Raw genomic sequence first — 19,986 nt, 5'->3', positions numbered from 1 at the left:
GTCTTGTGTGTAGGCATATGATGATGTACATGTACGTGTATGCGTGTGACTTTAAAAAAGAAATAACTTCCCTGGCCAAATATCCCCAACCTTACAACACTGTGGACGAGCACTTACATCAGAGCACTTTATGCAGAGCACTACGTTTTTTTGCAAACGGTGTTTTCTTTATAATATCAGTGATGCAGAGCATTAACTTTTCCTGTTGGCTGAGCAGAACTCAATGCTTGTTTTAAAATAGAATTTTAATGAGTGTTGGTGTAGGCTCCAGCATCACATTTTTAATGACTTCAATATATGACTTCAAATTATATGTTTGTGTCAAATGTTAATCCACAAAGTGTAAAATTAATTGAAAGGAAATTATTACATTGTAATTTTTAATTATTTTAAGTAGCCACTGAATTAATATTTTAGTTTAAATTAATATTGACTTTGTTTAATAGTCTAAGTCCATTTAAAGTAATTAAATTAAAATGAGGCGCAACCGCAGCCTAAAAAACGAAGCTCAGATGGAATGCTCCCCCTTCAAAATAAAATCACACCATCAGCTCATTGAAACGAAATAGAATGCATAAAAACCAAGGAAGAACAAAAAATAATAGACATTTGTAAGCAAGTCATCGTGAAACGTCCTATTTTGAAAAGATTAACCGTTTGGAAATCTAACACGTTGTGACGGGTTGCACGAGCTTCGTTCGGGCATCGTCGGTGCGTTCCGGCAAAACCAAGCTGAAAAAAAAAACGAAAAACAACGTTTGTGCGTCAGTCGTCACTGATGGACGAAATCTTTCCGTTTCCATCTGTTCTAGCCCGGACGCCCTTCGCTCCTACCCACCCCCATCATCATCATCATCATCATCATCATCATCATCATCATCATCATCATCATCATCATCATCATCATCATCATCATCACATCCCCTTGGCCTTCCGTTGCACCTCCGCGCATCGTCGTCGTCCTTCAATTCTTTGCTGCCCGTCGCGTGGCCTTTTTGCCTTTTGACAGACGAGCACAAGGACAACTTCTCAAGGTCAGAAGCTCTTTCCAGCCTCTCCTTTCTTCTCTCCGTTGGATTTAATTTGCACGTCTGCATATTTAGCGGGGCGCGGGGTGCAAGAAAGAAGCGCAATGACGAGAGATGGAGGGATGGAGGCAGGTGCGTTGATGAAAATGGAGGCTGGACAAAGGAAGGATAAGCACGCACGACGAGAGCAACATTTCTTACGGCAGCTGGGTATTGTTATCGGGTTCAACATATACGTGCATATTGCAGTTTCGCCTCGAACATGATCTCGATTTTAATTTTTCCTCAGGGGCATAAAGAGGAGGAGGAGTGGGCCGACGGGGATAGGTCGTTTTTCGTTCGGTCATGAAATGAAATGCTTTCGAGGATGAATTGCAATGCAGCCTGTTATTAGTTGTTTATCGTGCTCTCAAATAATTATATAAAATGCGGAGCAAAGAGCGAGCAACGGAAGGCGTGGTTTATGTATGGTAGTACGCACTTTTTTATTTTCTGCTCTTCGTTCTTTGTTATGCACATTAGTATATTTGCTCAGCAACTGCTCATCAGCATGGTGGCAGCATGAGTTGGTCACATGGTTTCTTTTGCCTGGAAGGGAGAAACATCTTTGGCTGCTAACCTGTGCTAAGCTAGGCTAAGTGCTAACTTGCTTTTGGTCACACGCGCACGTGTGCACACACATACGCACACACATTGAATGAATGATTGAATGAATTTATTTGTTTCAAACATGTAAATTATACATCATCAAGTAAATGAAGACAAATGAAATAAAAAGCAAAAACAAGGTGAAAGTAATTTAAATTATGACTATAAACCCTAGGTACGAACATAATACAATCTACTGCACAAAATGGACAGTTTACTTGTCTGAAAAAGACTGAGAAGTAAGATTGATTTTATGCCACGCCCTATCCAATTTAAGACTAAATGAAAGATACAATTTGTAGTTACCTGTAACAGAGTTGTTACTTTACCTATTGTTGTCCGAATAAAAAGGAAGAAGGAGAAAAAATAATAGAAAAATGAAGTAAAAAATGCCATTAAATTATGTAATTTCAGTGTGTTCGTAGCTCATGAGTGTCAATTCTTTAAATTTACTTTTAAACATCACCATGTTTTAGGTTATTATTCCTGAGTTTAACACCTGCAATGGAGATACAAAAGCTTTTCCTACTTAATCTGTGTTTGGGTAGAGTAAATTTGTTGTCATTATCCCTTAGTTTGTCAAGTCAAGTTTATTTGTATAGCCCTAAATCACAAACAGTCTCAAAGGGCTTCACATAGCCAAAATTGACAATTATTCTCAAAGCATCCCCTGATCTTAAGCTCCCAAAAGGGCAAGGAAAAACTCAAAAAACCCCTGCCAGGGGAAAATGAGAAACCTTGAGAAGGTACCACAGATGGAAGGATCCCCCTTTCAGGATCACCAGGTTGTAATGGATGCAGAGAGGGCACAAGTAATACATAATATGAAAATCAATGAAAAAAATGGATGTCGGAGGTGCCCGCGACTGTCCTGGCAGTGTCTTCAAGGGGGTTGAGCTGCAGTTTCTTCATCTTGAATTGGTCCCCGAGAATCCAGCTAGCCGCTATCAGCTTTTGAGCCACCTAACCCCCTCCCCAGCCGGGGAGGGGGTGGGCAGAGAGAACAAAACAAACTCCGGCCAAATCGGCCACTACAAGTTAGTTAAAGGCCATCTCATAGAAATGTGTCTTTAAACCTGTCTTAAATGTTTCTACTGAGGTAGTAGTTCTAATATCCATTGGTAGGGCATTCCAAAGCTCTGGAGCCCGAATAGAGAATGCTCTAGACCCTGCAGACATTTTCTTGGCCCTCGGTGTAACTAAAAGACTAGCGTTTTGCGAACGAAGGTTACGAGACGGAACATAAGGAACGACTAGGTCGACGAGATATGAAGGCGCTAAGCCATGCAGTGATTTATAGGTTAGTAGAAGAACCTTGAAGTCACATCTTAAATGGACTGGGAGCCAATGTAATTTGGCTAATATTGGGGTAATGTGATCAAATTTTCTTGACCGTGAGAGCAGCCTCGCAGCGGCATTTTGCACTAACTGTAGACTTTTGATACTGGACTTAGGAAGACCAGAGAATAATACATTACAGTAGTCCAGGCGCGATGTGACGAACGCATGTATAATAGTTTCCGCATTCCCGGTCGAGAGGATAGGACGAATCTTAGCAATATTCCGAAGGTGAAAAAACGCAATCCTGGTTATATTCTTAATGTGTTTTTGAAAGGAGAGCGTTTGGTCAAATATTACCCCGAGATTAGTTACCGTCTCACTCTGAGTGATAGTACGGTTATCTATAGTTATAGTGGTTTCCTTAAATAAGTGTTGATAACGAGTAGGACCAATTATCAACATCTCAGTTTTATCTGGGTTAAGACGAAGGAAGTTGAGAGACATCCATTGCTTGATCTCCGCAAGGCACGCCTCGAGATTACAACAGTCCCGCGGATCTGTCATCGATAACGGCATATATAATGGGGTGTCATCCGCGTAGCATTGAAAGCTAATATTATATTTACGTATTATGTCCCCAAGCGGAATCATATAAATATTAAATAAAATCGGTCCGAGTACCGATCCCTGTGGGACACCACACGTAACATTATAAAGTTCAGAGGACGTATTGCCATGGACCACTCGGTGCGTCCTGTCTGATAGATAGGAATTGAACCAGCTTAGTGCTGACCCTGAGATACCAACACAACTTTTAAGACGCCCTAATAAAATATCGAAGTCTACAGTGTCAAAGGCAGCACTAAGATCGAGTAGTAACAATACAGACGACGTATTTGAATCCATAGCTATGAGGAGATCATTAGTCACTTTAGCAAGTGCTGTCTCTGTAGAATGATTAGCTCTAAAACCAGACTGAAAAGAGTCATATCGATTTTTAGCGACCATGTAATCAATAAACTGCTGCGCTACTACTTTTTCGAGAAGTTTTGCTATGAATGGGAGGTTTGAAACTGGCCTATAATTACTGAGACAGTCCGGGTCAAGATTTGCTCGCTTAAGTAGCGGTTTAATAATAGCGGTTTTAAAGGCTGTTGGCACTATCCCAGAGGAAACAGACAGATTGATTATATTTAAGACGGACGGTCCTAAAATTGGAAATAATTCTTTAAGTAGTTTGGCTGGAAGCGGGTCGAGTAAACATGTTGTTTGTTTAGCCGTACTAACCAATTTTGTAAGCATTTCAAGGGACACGCTTTTAAAATTTGAGAGGGTTATTGCATGATCCCCAGGGCTAGTAACCGGCGGAGCGATTGGAATGGTATTCTTGATCTCGTCCCAAATGGACTCAATCTTTTGAGCAAAAAATTTCATAAACTCGTCAGCTGAGTGGAAGGAGCTATCGGGGGTCGGCTGGCGCAGAGTTAGCTTTGCCACTGTATCAAATAGGGATTTAGGATTGTTTTTATTAAGATTAATGACTTGCGAAAAATAACGAGTTTTTGCTAAAATAAGCGGATCTTTATATTTCAGGAGGCTGTCCTTCCATGCCTGATGGAAAACCTCAAGTTTGGTTAAACGCCATCTGCGCTCATGCTTTCTACATAATTGTTTAAACGTACGTGTTTCATCTGTGAACCACGGAGTTGGCCATCTACGGCGAGTTTTCAGACGTAGCGGTGCCACAGAGTCGATGGCTTTTAATAATGTCGCATTGAATTCATTTGTAAAATTATCAATAGAGAGCCGCTGTATGCGGGAAACATGGCGGTTGCCGGCGACAGTAACTCAGATAGCGCAGTTGCAGTCATGGAGTTAAAGTTACGGCTGCTATAATTCTGATTGCTCTCTTGTCTTTGACAAGGAACTAAAATTTCAAATTTTATTAAGAAATGATCAGACAGAACAGTAGTGTATGGCAGTACTGCTATATTTGAGGTTGCTAGTCCCCAGGATAATACCAGATCTAAGGTATTTCCATTCCAAGTCGGGGACTTCCGACTTCCGGGTTGTTCTGACAGATCGTCGCTCTTCGGACACAAAGTATGGCAGCGGACCAAGAGGTATGTACGGCTTCGTGCACCAACTGCACCCTTCTCTTAGAGAAGTTGTCTCTGCTAGAGGGACGTGTTCGCCAGTTAGAGCAGAATAGTGCGATAACAGTAGTTGCGGCGGACACAGACGCCGGCTGTAGTCAGCCCGCTAGCCCGGTTAGCATTAGCCCCAAGCGGCTTGCTAATCGCGATGAGCCAGGTAAGACGCATAGCCGTCCAAAGTCATCTCGGTCTACTGGCCCTCGCACTTTGGTCATAGGCGACTCCATTACCCGAAACATTACGCTTAAAAATCCAGCCACGGTAATGTGTATTCCTGGGGGCAGAGCACCCGACATAGAAGCTAATCTTAGGGAGCTGACTCGCAATAGGCCTAGTCAACAGCGTAGTTCCACCAACACTAGCTACTCGGACATAGTGCTACACGTCGGCTCCAATGATGTTAGGATGAGACAATCAGAGATCACAAAGAAAAACATAGCGAGGACTTGTGATCTTGCCAGAAAGATGAGTCGGCATCGAGTATTTGTCTCTGGCCCCCTGCCTGGGAGAGGCACTGATAAGAGGTTTAGTAGATTAGTCTCCCTTAATCGATGGATGGCTGGGTTCTGTAAAAAGCAGGGACTGTATTTTATAGATAACTGGTCATCCTTCTGGAGCCGCCCCGACCTGCTGAGGAAGGACGGCCTTCACCCTAACCGTGAAGGCGCCTTCACTCTTTCTAGGAATATAGATTACTGTTTGAGCCTCTCATGACAGGTCACTCTAGAGCAGGCCAGGACACAGGTGATTAGACCAGCTGTGAGGATGGGTTTGGAGTCTGTTAAGTTAAAGTTAACTAGCGCTAGGCTAGACTTTCAGCATACACATAGCTCCTCGTGTAGACTAGAGCGCGACAGTTTAAATAGTGCTGCAGTACACATAAACACACTTTCTACTGGGGTAGTAGACAAATCCAATCACTCCGTCCCGACCGGTCTTGCTGATGAAACGGTGCCTGTTTTAGACAACTTCACATGTGTAACAAATATTCATCATCAAATTCCCACGGTCGTTTCATCCCACCGCCCTAATAAACTTTTGAGAGGTGATATTAGGCCTAGAGAATTTTACTCGCATCCCGTTTAAAAATCCTTCGATAGATACGCACCCTGATCAACCGATTACACTTAAATTCGGTTTTATGAATATTAGATCACTTCATACGAAAGCAGTTCTCATTAATGACCTTATCACGGAACATAATCTAAACGTTTTTGGTCTTTGCGAGACCTGGTTAAAACCTAATGAACTGCTGCCACTTAACGAGGCCTCGCCTCCAAATATTGTGAGCTCGCATGTGGCACGTCCTCAAAAAAAGGGTGGGGGTGTCGCCCTCATCTCAAATTCTGAGCTTAGATTTAGGCCTCGCTCAATTCACGTATTTAAAACATTTGAAGTTCTCATTGTGCGATCCACTGCGTTACCGTCATTCTATCTTGTTGTTATTTACCGCTCACCCGGGGCTTACTCTGGCTTCCTGGATGAATTTTCAGAATTTGTGGCTGATCTAGTGACAAATGCAGATAATATAGTTATCATGGGTGATTTCAACATCCACATGAATTCACCGTCAGAACCACTGACTTCGGCATTTCAAACTTACGATACGTTTGGTTTTACGCAAGCTGTACAGGCAGCAACGCATAAGAATGGAAATACCTTAGATCTGGTATTATCCCGGGGACTAGCAACCTCAAATATAGCAGTACTGCCATACACTACTGTTCTGTCTGATCCCTTAGTTTGTAATCACTATTTTGTAGGTGAAAATGCTTTAGAGTATTTTTAGGCAAACAGTTATGCTTCACTTTGAGCATGATTTGAGCAGTTAGATAATCTACCTAATCTTTGAATTTAAGAATTTGTGATTTAAGAAATAGCCTGTTAGTGTTTATCATTCTAATGTCCTTCTTTTGTAAACGCGTGATTTGTCCTACTGAGCTTTTGTAGTTATTAACCCCTATCTCTGCGCAGTAGCTCAAGTATGGTGATATTAGAGAGCAACATTCACACCGTCATAAGGGAATTGAACTCACGGTGTTGGCACACAAGACAGGCAAGTGTACAGCCTACACCATCAGCGACTCCCAGGCTAAGTGCTAACTACGAAGGAAGCAGCACGACGTCACAAAGTGCTAATCAATGCCAAGCTAGGCAAGGCTAATGTGCTGTGCGTGTGCATTCTTTCCGCTCCTCCCCTGTAGGATGGGGTTGCCGTGGTAACTTGACAGTCTTGGGAAGTGTTGCATCAGTACCTTTGCTCAGCAGCATTGGTGATGACGTTGATGACAGTTTTCTGCCCTTGCAGAGCTATCTAGCATGGAGTTAGCATAGTGGCTCACATCACGCCACCACGCTTTTCCGTGCTAAGATGAACATAACAGCTGCGACTACTAAAGTAACCAGACAATTGTAGGAGGAGCAATAGTAGAGTCATTCGCGGATGCTCTTTGTTTACTTTTTGATGCAAGAGAATGGTAAAGATGACCTGAAACCACTTCCTGTTTCAGGTCTCCACATCAGAGACCCCCCCCCCCCCCCCCAGCTCTACAATTATTGATGTTTCCATCTACAGTTTATTTTTGGATTTAAAAAAGAGACTATTTCCATAGCTAACATTTTAAAATATATATCACTATATCACACTATTTCACGCCCTCATGTCATGTTTCATAAAATCACTTTTAGTCATCAATTGACTTTTGATCCAGTTTTACTCTGAGGGTCTGCTTCCGGATGCGCTGCGGAAACAACTCCAAACTAAAGTCAATCAAATGAGCTGACTTCAGTTGGACTTGGAATTAGAATATTTGCAATCATTTTGTCAATGATTCCATGGCTTCCTCTCCTGCAGGGGCGTGCCCTTCTGCCCTTGCGTAACCATGGCCAATGCGGCGGTGGCGTCCTATGACCAGCTGGCCCACCAGGTGGCAGCGTTGCGCAAGGAAAACTCCCACCTGAGGAGAGAGCTAGAGGACAACTCTAACCACCTTTGCAAGCTGGAGAGCGAGACCTTTGGCATGAAGGTCCTAGTCTTGACTGCGACACTTCGACGGTTCCGTTTGCCGTGACCTCCCAATCATTTGTCGTTGTCGTGGCCCCCGCACAGGAGGTGCTGAAGCAGCTGCAGTGTAAGCTGGAGCAGGAGGCGGGGACTTTGGCGTCGTCGGGACGCGGCGACGTGCTCCACCAACTCAAAGGTCTGACCCTCTAAAAACGCTTACCATAGTGATGACGGTAGCAGGACCGAGTTCCGCATGAGGAGGTCGACCAATGAGCGAGAAAATGACAGACGGACTTTAGCGCTCTGAGTGTTTCTGCCGTGCATCGGGGATCTCCAAGTCTGGTTCTTGTGAGCCCCCTTCCGAAGTACGAAGTAGTAAAAAGCGCTAATATTCTTCCTCAAGGACTTTCACACAGTTCGAAATATCAGCCACATACGCACTCGATGGGCTACTGCAAAGGAGCCCGGATGTGAGGCTCATCATAATCGAGTGCAGAGCACTCAACGACAGTTGCCGCTTGACAACAAGCGACGCTGCAACTTAGTTGGGGACCTTCTCTGCCTCTTGTTGCCGTTATGGACTCAGCGCCGCCCGGCATTTCCTGGCACAGTGCACTAGCACATTAGAGGCATGTAACTGTAAATGTCAACTTGCCTATAAAAAGTGCCTCCTCTGTGGTACTGTGAGCTAACACCGTAATGCTAACTGATAATGCTAACGTGTTTCAGAGCTGCACGTGGACCTGACCAAATACTACGAGCTGAAGCATCAAGATCATCAAGGTCATCGGTCGCATCTGTTGGCGGACAATCAAGGAGGTCCAGCGGAGAGAGAAGACCCCCTGGCTCTGCCCTCATGCCAGGCCTCCCCCTCTTCCTCGGCTCAACAGCCAACTCGCGACGACGTTACCGCCATCATGTCGCCGCATCACTTCCTGGACGGAGCCCCGCCCAAAACGGCCGTCTTCAGCGGGGCGGACGGGCGCCTCAGCGACCATCACATGGACGAACTCTACAAGGAGAGGTGGGCAGGCGGGCGGCAAGCAGGCGACGAGCAGGCGCGCGGTGAGCGCCCTGCGCTTGCCTCTTATCCAGTTGATTGATTTTGTGTTTTTTTGTAGAATTTTTTTCTTTTGAAAGCGCATCCTTGCTGATGCGCAGCGCTTCCACTGATTGGGCGTTTTGCTGGTGTTGGCCACCTTTGTGACACCTCCATTGCCGAGCTAGCTACAAGAAAACAATCGATGACTGGCGACTTTTCATTCCTGACCACCTGACAGAATCAATTTGACACCGCGTTTGGTGGTGGAGGCCCTCGGTAGCTAGTGATGCAAACCCCTAACGGCGCTCTCGTCCCACCGCAGGAACCAACTTTTGGGAGAAATTGACCGTGAGGAGCGAGAGCGCTGTTGGTACTCCAGCCAGCTGGAGGCGCTATCCCAGAAACTCACACACCTGCCTCGCATTGACACGGTAAAGGCACGCAGACGTGATCATGAGGGAAAGAGCGGCCCGGCCCAGCCGGCGACTGACACTTGTGTGTTTCCTCTGCTTGCCGCAGTTTTCCCTGCAGATGGACTTGATCCGCCAGCAGCTGGAGTTTGAAGTTCAGCAGGTGCGCCGCATCATGGAGGAGCGCTTCGGCAGTGGCGAGCAGACGATGCATCGTGCACAGGTAGCCAAGCACAAACGGCAGACCGGTGCAGCCCGCTCATGCCTGTGTGCACGTTGCAGATGCGTGTCGCCCGTCTGGAGCAGCTGGAGAAAGAACTGCGGGAGACCCAAGGGAGTCAAGAGAGCCAACTGCAGGTCCGGAATGTCTCCATTGTGCCCAACTAAAAGACTTGGGCGACAAAGTCTTTGTTTTTTCCCATGCAAAAGGCAAAACACATTTCTTGACTCTGACTTTGCAGCCGGACAATGCGGGCACGTAATAGTAAGACTTTGATGCCTTCTGGGATTGCGACGCTGTCAATAGAGCTGTGTTTTGGAACTACTCTATAAGTCGGCGCCAGCCGGAAGTCGGCGCAGTTGCCCGCTCCTTTGGGCAAGTTGGTGTGTCTTCATGATAAGACCTCTGCTTGCGCCTTTATGTGACAAAATGCTGCTTGCCGTCTCTTTTTGTAACACAATCGAGCTCTTCTTTCAGTCTTCAGCCGCTAGCCTCGTCCGCTACGCTTGTCTTTGTCAGTGTGTATTCAGACCTGACTTTTTTGTCCGGTTTAAACGGACCAGGGTTCGATTGGAAGGCTGGTCCGGACCTTTTTTATGCAGGTGTGAATACACGCAAACGAATCCTGGTGCGGATTAAAGAAACGGACCGAGACCCACTTTTTCAAGTGGTCTCGATTCACTTACAAACGAGCTCTGGTGCGGTTCGCTTCAGGTGTGAATACAAACAGCAAAGATCCGCACCAACAGCACAAATATGCAGAGCAGGAACGCAGCGCGTAGGACTCGCATGTTTTCCTCCATTTGCGGGTCTGTGCTCTGTGTGCCGCCCTGGTCATTGCTGTCCAATGGGAGCACAGATCGTCACAAGCGTGGATGTGTATATTTCACTTGCAAAATGTACAGTCTGAATAGGAACCGCACCAAACGAAAGAAATTAAGTCCGCTTTTGGTCCAGACCAAACAAGCGGACTAAAGGACTTTTTTGGTCTGAATACACAAGTCTCACTCACTTCCTGTTTGCCATTGTCACTTGACTCCACAGAGATTAAAAAAAACATGATTCCGATCCAAAAGGTCTGCTTGTGCACTACAATAAAAATGTCAAAGTCATTGTCTTCTATTGGCCGTGTGTGTGCAGCTGCTGGGTGCAGAGAGGCCTCCTGTGGGAGAAGCAGAGAGCAACACGACAGCCTGCGCAGACGGCATGACAGACGGAGGCAGCAAGGTAGCTAATCAGCCAGCGTGACTGGACCGACTCGTCAACGGCGACTGCCTCCTCTAGGCGGAGATGATCTTCTGGCTGCTGTCCATGCTGGGCAACAGAGACAAGGACGAGATGTCCCGGACCCTGCTGGCTCTCTCCAGCTCCCAGGACAGCTGCATTGCCATGAGGAAGTCAGGCTGTGTTCCCCTGCTGGTCCAGATGCTCCACCAAGATGCCAGCGGGCCGGGAGAGGCGCGCTGCAGCCGCGAGGCTAAGTCCCGAGCCGGCGCCGCCCTGCACAACATCATCTACTCCCAGCAGGACGAGGGCCAAGCCCGCCGGGAGATGAGAGTTCTGCACATGCTGGAGCAGCTCCGCACCTACTGTGACAGCGGCTGGGACTGGATAGAGAACCACAGCGAGACCCAGATCACGAGTGAGTCCTTTTTACCCACACAATGATAAGTCCGAGGGATGTCAAAAGCGTGGCTGGTTGGATTCTCTTGAAATTAGGATGGGAGGCCTCAGTGTGTTCCACCGGTGATTCAGGTGTGCCTTAAAAGTTGGCCAATCTCATTTCATTGGCCCCAAAAAAATGTTTCTGACATTGTGCCTTGGCAGATTTTTTTCTTGATCTACTCCGTCAGATATTCCCGAACCTGTAGACCCTCAGATCTGTCAGGCCACGTGCGCCATCATGAAGCTGTCTTTTGAAGAAGAGTTTCGCCGTGCAATGAATGAATTAGGTGGGTGAAATCTGCAAACCAAGCAGACGGTTCCCAATCGAGTTCTGAGAGAGTGCCTTGCGCTGCCCTCCAGGTGCTCTGCAGGTGGTGGCAGAGCTGATCGACTTGGACCAGCAAATGCACGGCACGCATAGCGGCATGCACGACCTCATCAACACGGCACTGCGGCGCTACGCCGGTATGGCCCTGACCAACCTCACCTTTGGAGATGTGGTCAACAAGGTGGGGGCCCACATGCGTCCCAAGCTAACACCAGCCGATGACGCTTGCGAGCATGAAGCGATCGGTGAAGGAGCAGCGCAGTGTGCACTTGTTGTCTCTGCCCGGTTCAGTCAACAGTGTCTCTCCGCAGGCCACACTGTGCTCCCGGAAGAGCTGCCTGCAGGCTCTCGTGGCCCAGTTGGGCTCAGACAGCGAGGAGCTCCACCAAGTGGTCTCCAGCATTTTGAGGAATTTATCTTGGCGGGCTGACATCAGCAGCAAGCGAGTCTTGCGAGACATCGGCTGTGTGTCCGCCCTGATGACGTGTGCCCTGCAGGCCACGAAGGTGAGGCCCATGAGACGCGGCTGCGTCGCACCAGAGCTGCATAAATTTGGCTTTCTTTTCTAGGAGTCCACGTTGAAGAGTCTGCTGAGTGCACTGTGGAATCTGTCGGCTCACAGCTTGGACAACAAGGAGGCGGTGTGTGCGGTGGATGGCGCTCTGGGCTTCCTGGTTAGCACGCTGACGTACCATTGCCAGACTAACTCACTCGCCATCATCGAGAGTGGAGGCGGAATCCTGAGAAATGTTTCCAGTCTGGTGGCCTCGCGAGAAAACTACAGGTGTGAATGTCCGCTCGTGTTGTGGGTGGGATGGATGGGTGGATGGATGAATAGAGGGAGGGAGGGATACTTTGTTGATGGCCAGGGGGAAATTCAGTTTTCCAGCAGCATTCATACCGCAAATTGGCCGCCATTGCCCGCCCGCCCTCTTGCTCGCTGGCTCACCATTTGATTGGATGCTTTTCTGTGTTCAGGCAAGTCTTGCGAGATCACAACTGCCTCCAGACTCTGCTGCAGCACCTGCGCTCGCACAGTTTAACCATTGTCAGCAACGCTTGCGGCACTCTGTGGAACCTCTCGGCTCGAAGCCCAAAGGACCAGGAGCTGCTGTGGGATTTGGGCGCAGTGAGCATGCTGCGCAATCTCATTCACTCCAAGCACAAGACCATTGCCATGGGCAGCGCTGCGGCTTTGAGGAACTTGCTGAGCAATCGACCCCCAAAGTACAGGGACGCTTCGGTGCTGTCGCCGGGCTCGTGCGTGCCTTCGCTCTACATGAGGAAGCAGAGGGCGCTGGAGGCCGAGCTGGACGCCGAGCTGGACGCCAAACACTTGGCTGAGACTTTTGACTCGCTGGCCAAAAGGAGCCCCAAGCACTTGAGCTTCACCAAGCAGCTGCGCCACATTGAAAGCCTGGCCAAGGATTACGCCTCAGATTCCGGCTGCTTTGAGGACGAGGAGGCCCCCGTTTCCTGCGGTCTGGACACTGCAACTTTATCCATGCTGTCCACGTATCTCAGCAACTCCGACTCACTTCAAAATCCCAAGCGGGACAGTGAGCCCGAGCAGGACCTGGAGCGGAGCCGACCGCTGTCTGATGAAGTCATGTCCACTGCTGCTGAGAAACTGGCAAAGAAGATCACTAACACCGTTGCTAAGATTGACAGATTGGTGGAGGACATGAGCATGCATACGTCCTCCGAGGACAGTTTTAGCCTCAGCTCTGAAGACCACCTGGCCGATTGGCCTTACGGATCAAAGGAACTCAACGAGAGTCGTGCAAAGTCGTGTTCCCCCTGCCGTCTCTCAGACACCACTAACTCGGTCCATCGCCAACGCCTCAGCAGGGCGCATGCCTTATTGCGCCTGAAAAGCACTCGCACCAGTGTGTCTACCGACAGCTTGAACAGTGGCAGCACCAGCGACGGCTTCTGTGGTGGCAAAGACAGAGTTGGGCCCGCCCTAAAACCTCGCATTCCCCAGAAACGACCCGACCGGCTGGATCTGGAGGTGGCTCACCACAACGTGCAACATGCTCTCCTGAGTCAGCAAGATCTTCCGGAAAGAGATTATGTAGACGGAAAAGACAAGATGGCTTTGGAACTCTTTGACTCAGATGCAGAAAAGAAGCAGGACCGGCCGGCGCAGACGCCAGTCAGTGTGTCCACTAAAGTCTCTTCTGACATTAGCATGGCCTCCGTCAATGTTTCTCCTTCATATCTGCAGGTCCCGCTCATTCAGAGCTTCGCTAAATATGGTGTGGCAAAGACGTCAATGGGCGATCAGGCTTCTGAAGAGACGAGGAGGCAAGCCTGGGTGCCCACCGCAGTGACTGCAGGCAGCATCAGCAAGTTTTCGCCAGTGACGTCGGGCAGGAGTCCAACCGTTGGCACAATGGAGACGGTGCAGAAATACTCTGTGGAGAACACGCCTATCTGCTTTTCCCGGTGCAGCTCCTTGTCCTCACTTTCTTCTGGAGACGGAGCAAGTGACAACGAGCTGGAGAGTGACTCCTCACTTGAAATGATTCAAGCGGGAGACGATGTCCAGCGGGCTGAGGAGGACGAGACCTTAGAGGATCTGAGTGACAGCCAGTTGCTCCTGACTGACTTCCCAAGTCAACAGAGCCATCCCATCCCAATTGTGTGTCCGGAAAAAAGAGAAAATGTATTTCTTCGGGGATCCTCGCCAGCCGTGCTTGAAGACACATCCCCATCCAGTTCTTCAGAGAACTACATCCACGAGACTCCTCTGGTCATGAGTCGCTGCAGTTCTGTCAGTTCTTTGGACAGTTTTGAGTCTCCGTCCATTGCCAGCTCCATCCAAAGCGATCCCTGCAGTGAGATGAACGACGGAGCCATCAGCCCCAGCGATCTTCCAGACAGCCCCGGCCAAACCATGCCTCCCAGCCGAAGCAAGACTCCTTGTTGCGTAGAGTTCAACGGAGGGGAAGTGCACACGCTGAGCTCGGCTGCTCAGTGGGAGAACACTCTGCGCAAGTTTATCGAGGTCAGCGACTCCAAAGACAGGTCCAACCTTCCTCCTGATTTGGACACCATGATCTACTTCACAGTGGAAAAGCCCACAGAGAATTTCTCCTGTGCATCCAGCCTGAGTGCTTTGCCCCTGCACGAGCACTATGTCGAGAAAGATGTAGAGCTGAAACTGACGCCGCTCCTCCAGCAACATGACAAGAACCTGGCACTCCAGGATCAAAAGGACCAGGGTGAGAAATACAGTGAAGGCAACTCTGACGACGACATAGAGATACTGAAGGAGTGCATCAATTCGGCCATGCCGTCCAGATTCAGAAAAGTCAAGCCTTCCTTGGTGACCGGCGTTGTGCCCCAATTTCTCACTTCCCAAAAAGGATTGCATTTTCCCGTTTACATGATGCTACCAAATGGCAAGACGCAGCTGTATCCTGGCAGGAGAACCGTCGTCCCGCACAACCACGTCAAGTTTGACGACTCGTCTGTCACCGACTCAGCTGACGGGACTCCGGTCAACTTCTCCCGTGCAACTTCACTGAGTGACGAAACTCTCCGGCACCCAGTAAAGGACTGCTCGTCTCGGCCCCTGGCCAAGGAAAGAATACTTGATGAGGAGGCAAAGCGGATCCAAGACTTGAGACTCTTCTCCCACTTCCACAAAGCAAACAAGATGAAGCCGCCGCCGCCGCTGCTGCTGCCACCGCCTGTGGTTTGCTCAGACCGCACAAGCAAACATCTCATCCCCACGCAGAAGGTTCTGATGCAGAGCAAAGAAGTGGCTGACAGAGTGGCCAGCCAGAGGAATCGCCAGGACTCGCCCGGTCAACGGAAGAAGATGAAATGCCAGGGTGCCGGTGGGAAGCTCCCGTTACCCGTTCTAAATCACAAGGCAGAAAATACCCTTCATCAGAGGAGACACGCGGCACAGAGGTCACCTTCTTTAGATGAGACCAAGCGCTTTTATCAGGACAAAGCCAAAGTTGCCAGCAGAAGCCATACCAGGGAAGAAAGAAGGACTTCTCTCTCAACAAGCATGACCAACACCGTCAGGACGCCAGCAAAGCCCGTAGGCTTTCACATGCTCAAGCAAAAGCTGATGGACGGCTTCCCAGCCTCTTCCTCACTCAGCTCCTCACTGAGCTCCCTGAGCGATGCCGAGTCTGGGGATCACCGATACAAAACCCAGCAGATTTGCTCCAAGAACAGACACAACAAAAGTCTACATATGATGCAGCAGGCCAAGTCCTCGACCGTTGACGCTCTCCAAAGCTCTCCAAGTTCACTCAGCGTGGACTCAGAAGACGACCTCCTTCACAAGTGCATCACTTCGGCGATGCCCAAACAGAGACGGAAGATGGCCGCCAGGAACAAGAAAGCGGAGAATGGCCAAAAGCCCAAGGAAGTCTGGAACATAAATGAAGACAGTGATGACCCAGCATGGGATCAAGCATCGGACCTGAACAGTGTGGAATGGAGAGCCATTCAAGAGGGTGCAAATGCTGTGGTGACGGGACTTCAGGCAGCCAAGTCCCAAGAGTTCTCCTCTGAAGAAAGTGAATCTGTTTTGTCCTTTATGTCCACGTCAAGCTTTACCCCCAAGGAAAAGAAATTTGCTCAAGACAAAAAGGCCAACAAACCTCTGGACTTTGCACAGCGCAAGCCAGTGCCCAACTTGCCGGTGGTTTTCAGAGGCAGAACAGTCATCTACACTCCCATCAAAGAGACGGCTCCGTCGCAAATTCCTCCACCCAGGAAAGTGGCCTCTCCAAAGAACCCAGAGCTGGCTCAGCACAGGTCAAAGAGCCTTCACCGATTAGGACGACCGCAGGACACGGAGCTCTATCTGCCAAAAAGGAGCTCAACTCCACCTCCGAGGATACCGCACAGTTCTTCTTCTGGGTCGTCACAAAGTTCGACACCATCAAAGCATTCTCAGAAGAAACTCACAAGCAGGACTATCCAGAAAAAGAATAGCACACTGTCAAGTAGCCCCCCTGAAAGGAAAGGACGCTCTCTGGAGGTTAACAAAGTGGAAAAAACACCACCACCCAAAACCCAGAAGTCACCAGTCAGAATACCTTTTATGAAGAATTCCGTGAGGCCAGCCAGACCTCTTTCACCTCTGGTCACCCACCAAGCCACAGGGAGACAAAATCAGGTCGGTGGCAAACGAGTCCTTCCCACGAGCCCAACTGACCTACATAGGGTGAGCCCAGCCCATTCTTGTGATGGCGAGTCTGATGCCAGCGGATTCTTGAGACAGCTGACATTCATCAAGGACGCAAAGAGCGGACTGAAATGTGAGTGCATGCCCCGTGTCCACAAGTCCCGATCCCAGAATGCTTCCCCCCACCGGGCGGCTTCGGCAGTCTTCCTTTGCTCGTCCCGCTGCCAAGAACTCAAGGTGGCTGCTCAGCCCCCGAGAAAGATGACAGCAACAAGTACAGGCCAAGCACAGCGAGTCCACAGACCTCAGCTACAGGCCACAATCGCCTCAAGGGAACGGGACCTGTCTAAAAGACCTCCATCCAGGAGAACCAGCTCTGAAAGCCCCAACAAGGCAGCTCAACAAAATGCCCCAGGCAGAGTTTGGGGAGACAGACAACAACAGCAGCAGCACAAAGAAACATCTAAAACATTTCACGCTTCATCTCCGAGTATAAACACCCTGAGCCGAGTGACCAGTCGCTCTTCCCTCCGTTCGTCATCCTCAGATTCAAGCGTACGAGCCAAAAGCGAGCATGATACAAAGAAGAAAAGTCCCAGAACCTGTATGAATGACGGGGTCACCTGGAGGAGGATCAAGGATGAAGACATAGCTCAGCTCTTAAAAAGCTCTCTGCCACCAAACGCCTTGCCTCTGGTGCCATCGCCTGACGGGGCTGCGCCATCTCTGGCTCTGACAGAGAAGATGCCGACGATTCTCCTAGCCTCGCGTAGTGTGAGTGACGCTACGGTTCAGACAGAAGAGTTCTCCAACACAAAGATCAACTCCAGCACCTCTCCCAGTGCGGAGTCAACGGCAGCCATTCTGGAAGATGCGGCCGGACGAGAGCTACTCAGGAAGAGTAGCGCCATTGCCGGGGGGGATAACTTTCAAGATGGGGAGTCAGACGGCACCGCATCTACCGCAAAACCAGACGGGCATGTGGGCGGAGCCGTGCATTTCCGCCACGTATCTCCAAGCAAGGCGGCCAGAGTTTCTCCATTCAACTACGTCCCCAGTCCCATGGTCCAGCTGGAGGCCCCAGGCACAGAGGTCCCGGGCACGGAGGCCGACCACAAAATGAAAAGCAGAAGTCAGTCTTAAATGTTTGATGAAAGACATTTGAGAGAGTCTTCATTTGAGCTAACCTCGCGTGAATTGAATGAGCAAACGCTAATAAACAAAGGAAGGACACATCCTAACTCTTCTTTATTGAGGCACAATGTTACATTAGAGCTAGCAATATTGCAGTTGATATGATAGTACAGTCAAACCTCGGTTTTGGAACGTCCCGGTTCTCGAACTAATCGGAATTCAAATGAAAAATTCGAGATTTTTTTGCTTCGGTTGTCGAACAAAATTTGTAGGACGAACCTCACGAGATGAGCCGAAAAGACCAGAGAAAAACCGACCGCGCGTCCCGGATGCCAACTGACTCTGTTGGTTATTGTATTTTCGTTACTTTGAGGATTGTATTAACCCCTAATCATGCCTCCAAAGAAAGCAAGTGGGAGCAGTAAAGCCATCCTAAAACACAAAGACGCTCTTAAAGCAATGCAACAGTGAGCGCCCAGCGCGCTGCGGTTGCGCAGTCGGACCAAATTAAGCTCCCTGCGCACTGAGGTCCACTTAAATTTTGGAAAGTACATCAGGACTTAAAAAATATTTTCTAAATTTCAGCGACGGCTCTGTCACAATAATGCGACCAGCGTGGTGCAGTTGCGTGGTCGGCGGCGCGCTACGGTTGCGCGTTTGGCGGTGCGCTGCAGTTGCGCGATCGGACAAAAATGCGCAAATGAAAAAATGCTTTAAAAAGGCGGGTTTTTTTTTGTCTTGGAACGGATTAAATTTATTTCCATTATTTGTAATGGGAAAAATAGATTCGGAATTCAACAGATTATCTTCTCGAACTGCCTTCTGGAACGGATTGTTGTCGAAAACCAAGGTTTGACTCTACATACCATTTTTCTTTATTCACGAGTGCATCCTGACTATAATTTAATGAGCGTTAGTGTACTTTGTCTAATTGAAGTTGCCGTAACATGACGCCATCAACAGTCACAGGCCTCTGAGCCGATCTGAACACCCGGGTAGACCGGCGGACTGAGGAGAAGCGTTTCAAGAAAATGCAGGAAAAGATGATCATTCCGAGAACTACAACACGTCCATGTAAGCATACAAAAGTAAATGGGGAAAAGCAGGCTTGGAGAACTGTGAGTGAGGGACCTGAGATATACTTAGTATGTTGTTACTTTTTTTTTTCCTTTCATTTTGTAAGCTGGTGAACTCGACCCATATGGCACCAATGTTTACATGACAATGTCGGCCACTCGATGTTGAAACATGTTTTGGTCATCAGAGGAGATTTGCCGTAATAAAATTAAAAAGACATACAAGAGCGAGCAGCGGGTGGACAACGCAGATGAAGTGGCTGGCTGCCGCTCACCCCGTGTTTGGTGTGCACGCAGCGAATCATGCTCGCGGTAAAACGCTAGTGTGGTTAGTGAAGCGTTGTGTGCTTGCTGTGGATGTAGAAACAAAAACTAAGAGTTTATTTTCGCATTGTTCTTCAACCATTCCATTAGCCCCGTGCTATAGGTTAACATACATGCAGACAATAATTTGGTACTCGCGCAAAAGCATCAGTTGTCATATTAGCAGTTGATTGATACCAGTTAATTATTGTAGCTTTGACTGTGTTCCTCACAAGTTTGTACATAACACGCTAGAAAATAAGACGTGCCGATGCATTGCTCAATATTGGTGTGAAGCGTTATGAAAACAGGTGTTTTGTGTACATTTAGGGTGAAAGGATCCGCCTATCGGCTTGTGCCGTTGTTACATGTCAAGTTGCTCCCATGTTATCTTGCTCCCTGTCTCGAGTTACGACTGTTATGTTAAAGCGATTTTGTGTTTCGCGACTGGAGATTCGTCACAAGCAACTTGGAACTTGCCTGACTGCAAAACTGTTCAAATTCTCAATAAAAAACGCTGAACGAAA

General features: G+C 48.5%; 1 protein-coding gene across 4 annotated transcripts; it reads left to right on the top strand.

Moving 5' to 3' along the window:
* Positions 1–701: 701 nt before the first annotated feature.
* On the top strand, positions 702–19,986 carry apc2 (APC regulator of WNT signaling pathway 2). 4 transcript variants are annotated; one of them, XM_088393881.1, is made up of 15 exons: positions 702–1,034; positions 1,104–1,160; positions 7,968–8,139; positions 8,223–8,313; positions 8,847–9,141; positions 9,482–9,590; positions 9,679–9,792; positions 9,852–9,926; positions 10,930–11,016; positions 11,074–11,431; positions 11,643–11,741; positions 11,815–11,963; positions 12,094–12,288; positions 12,352–12,566; positions 12,761–19,986. In XM_088393881.1, the coding sequence occupies exons 3-15, from the start codon at positions 7,996–7,998 to the stop codon at positions 18,087–18,089; spliced, it is 7,260 nt and encodes a 2,419-aa protein (XP_088250007.1). In that variant the 5' UTR covers positions 702–1,034; positions 1,104–1,160; positions 7,968–7,995; the 3' UTR covers positions 18,090–19,986. The 4 variants fall into 4 exon arrangements, with proteins under 4 accessions (XP_088250007.1, XP_088250006.1, XP_088250008.1 ...); XM_088393880.1 differs by lacking the exon at positions 1,104–1,160; XM_088393882.1 differs by lacking the exons at positions 702–1,034; positions 1,104–1,160 and adding an exon at positions 1,167–1,238.

The sequence above is a fragment of the Syngnathus floridae genome, chromosome 13 (genome assembly GCF_059516105.1).
Source record: "Syngnathus floridae isolate MCC-2025c chromosome 13, RoL_Sflo_1.0, whole genome shotgun sequence".
In the NCBI taxonomy this organism is placed as follows: Eukaryota; Metazoa; Chordata; class Actinopteri; order Syngnathiformes; family Syngnathidae; genus Syngnathus; species Syngnathus floridae.
This window is presented reverse-complemented; position numbering and strand designations above follow the sequence as displayed.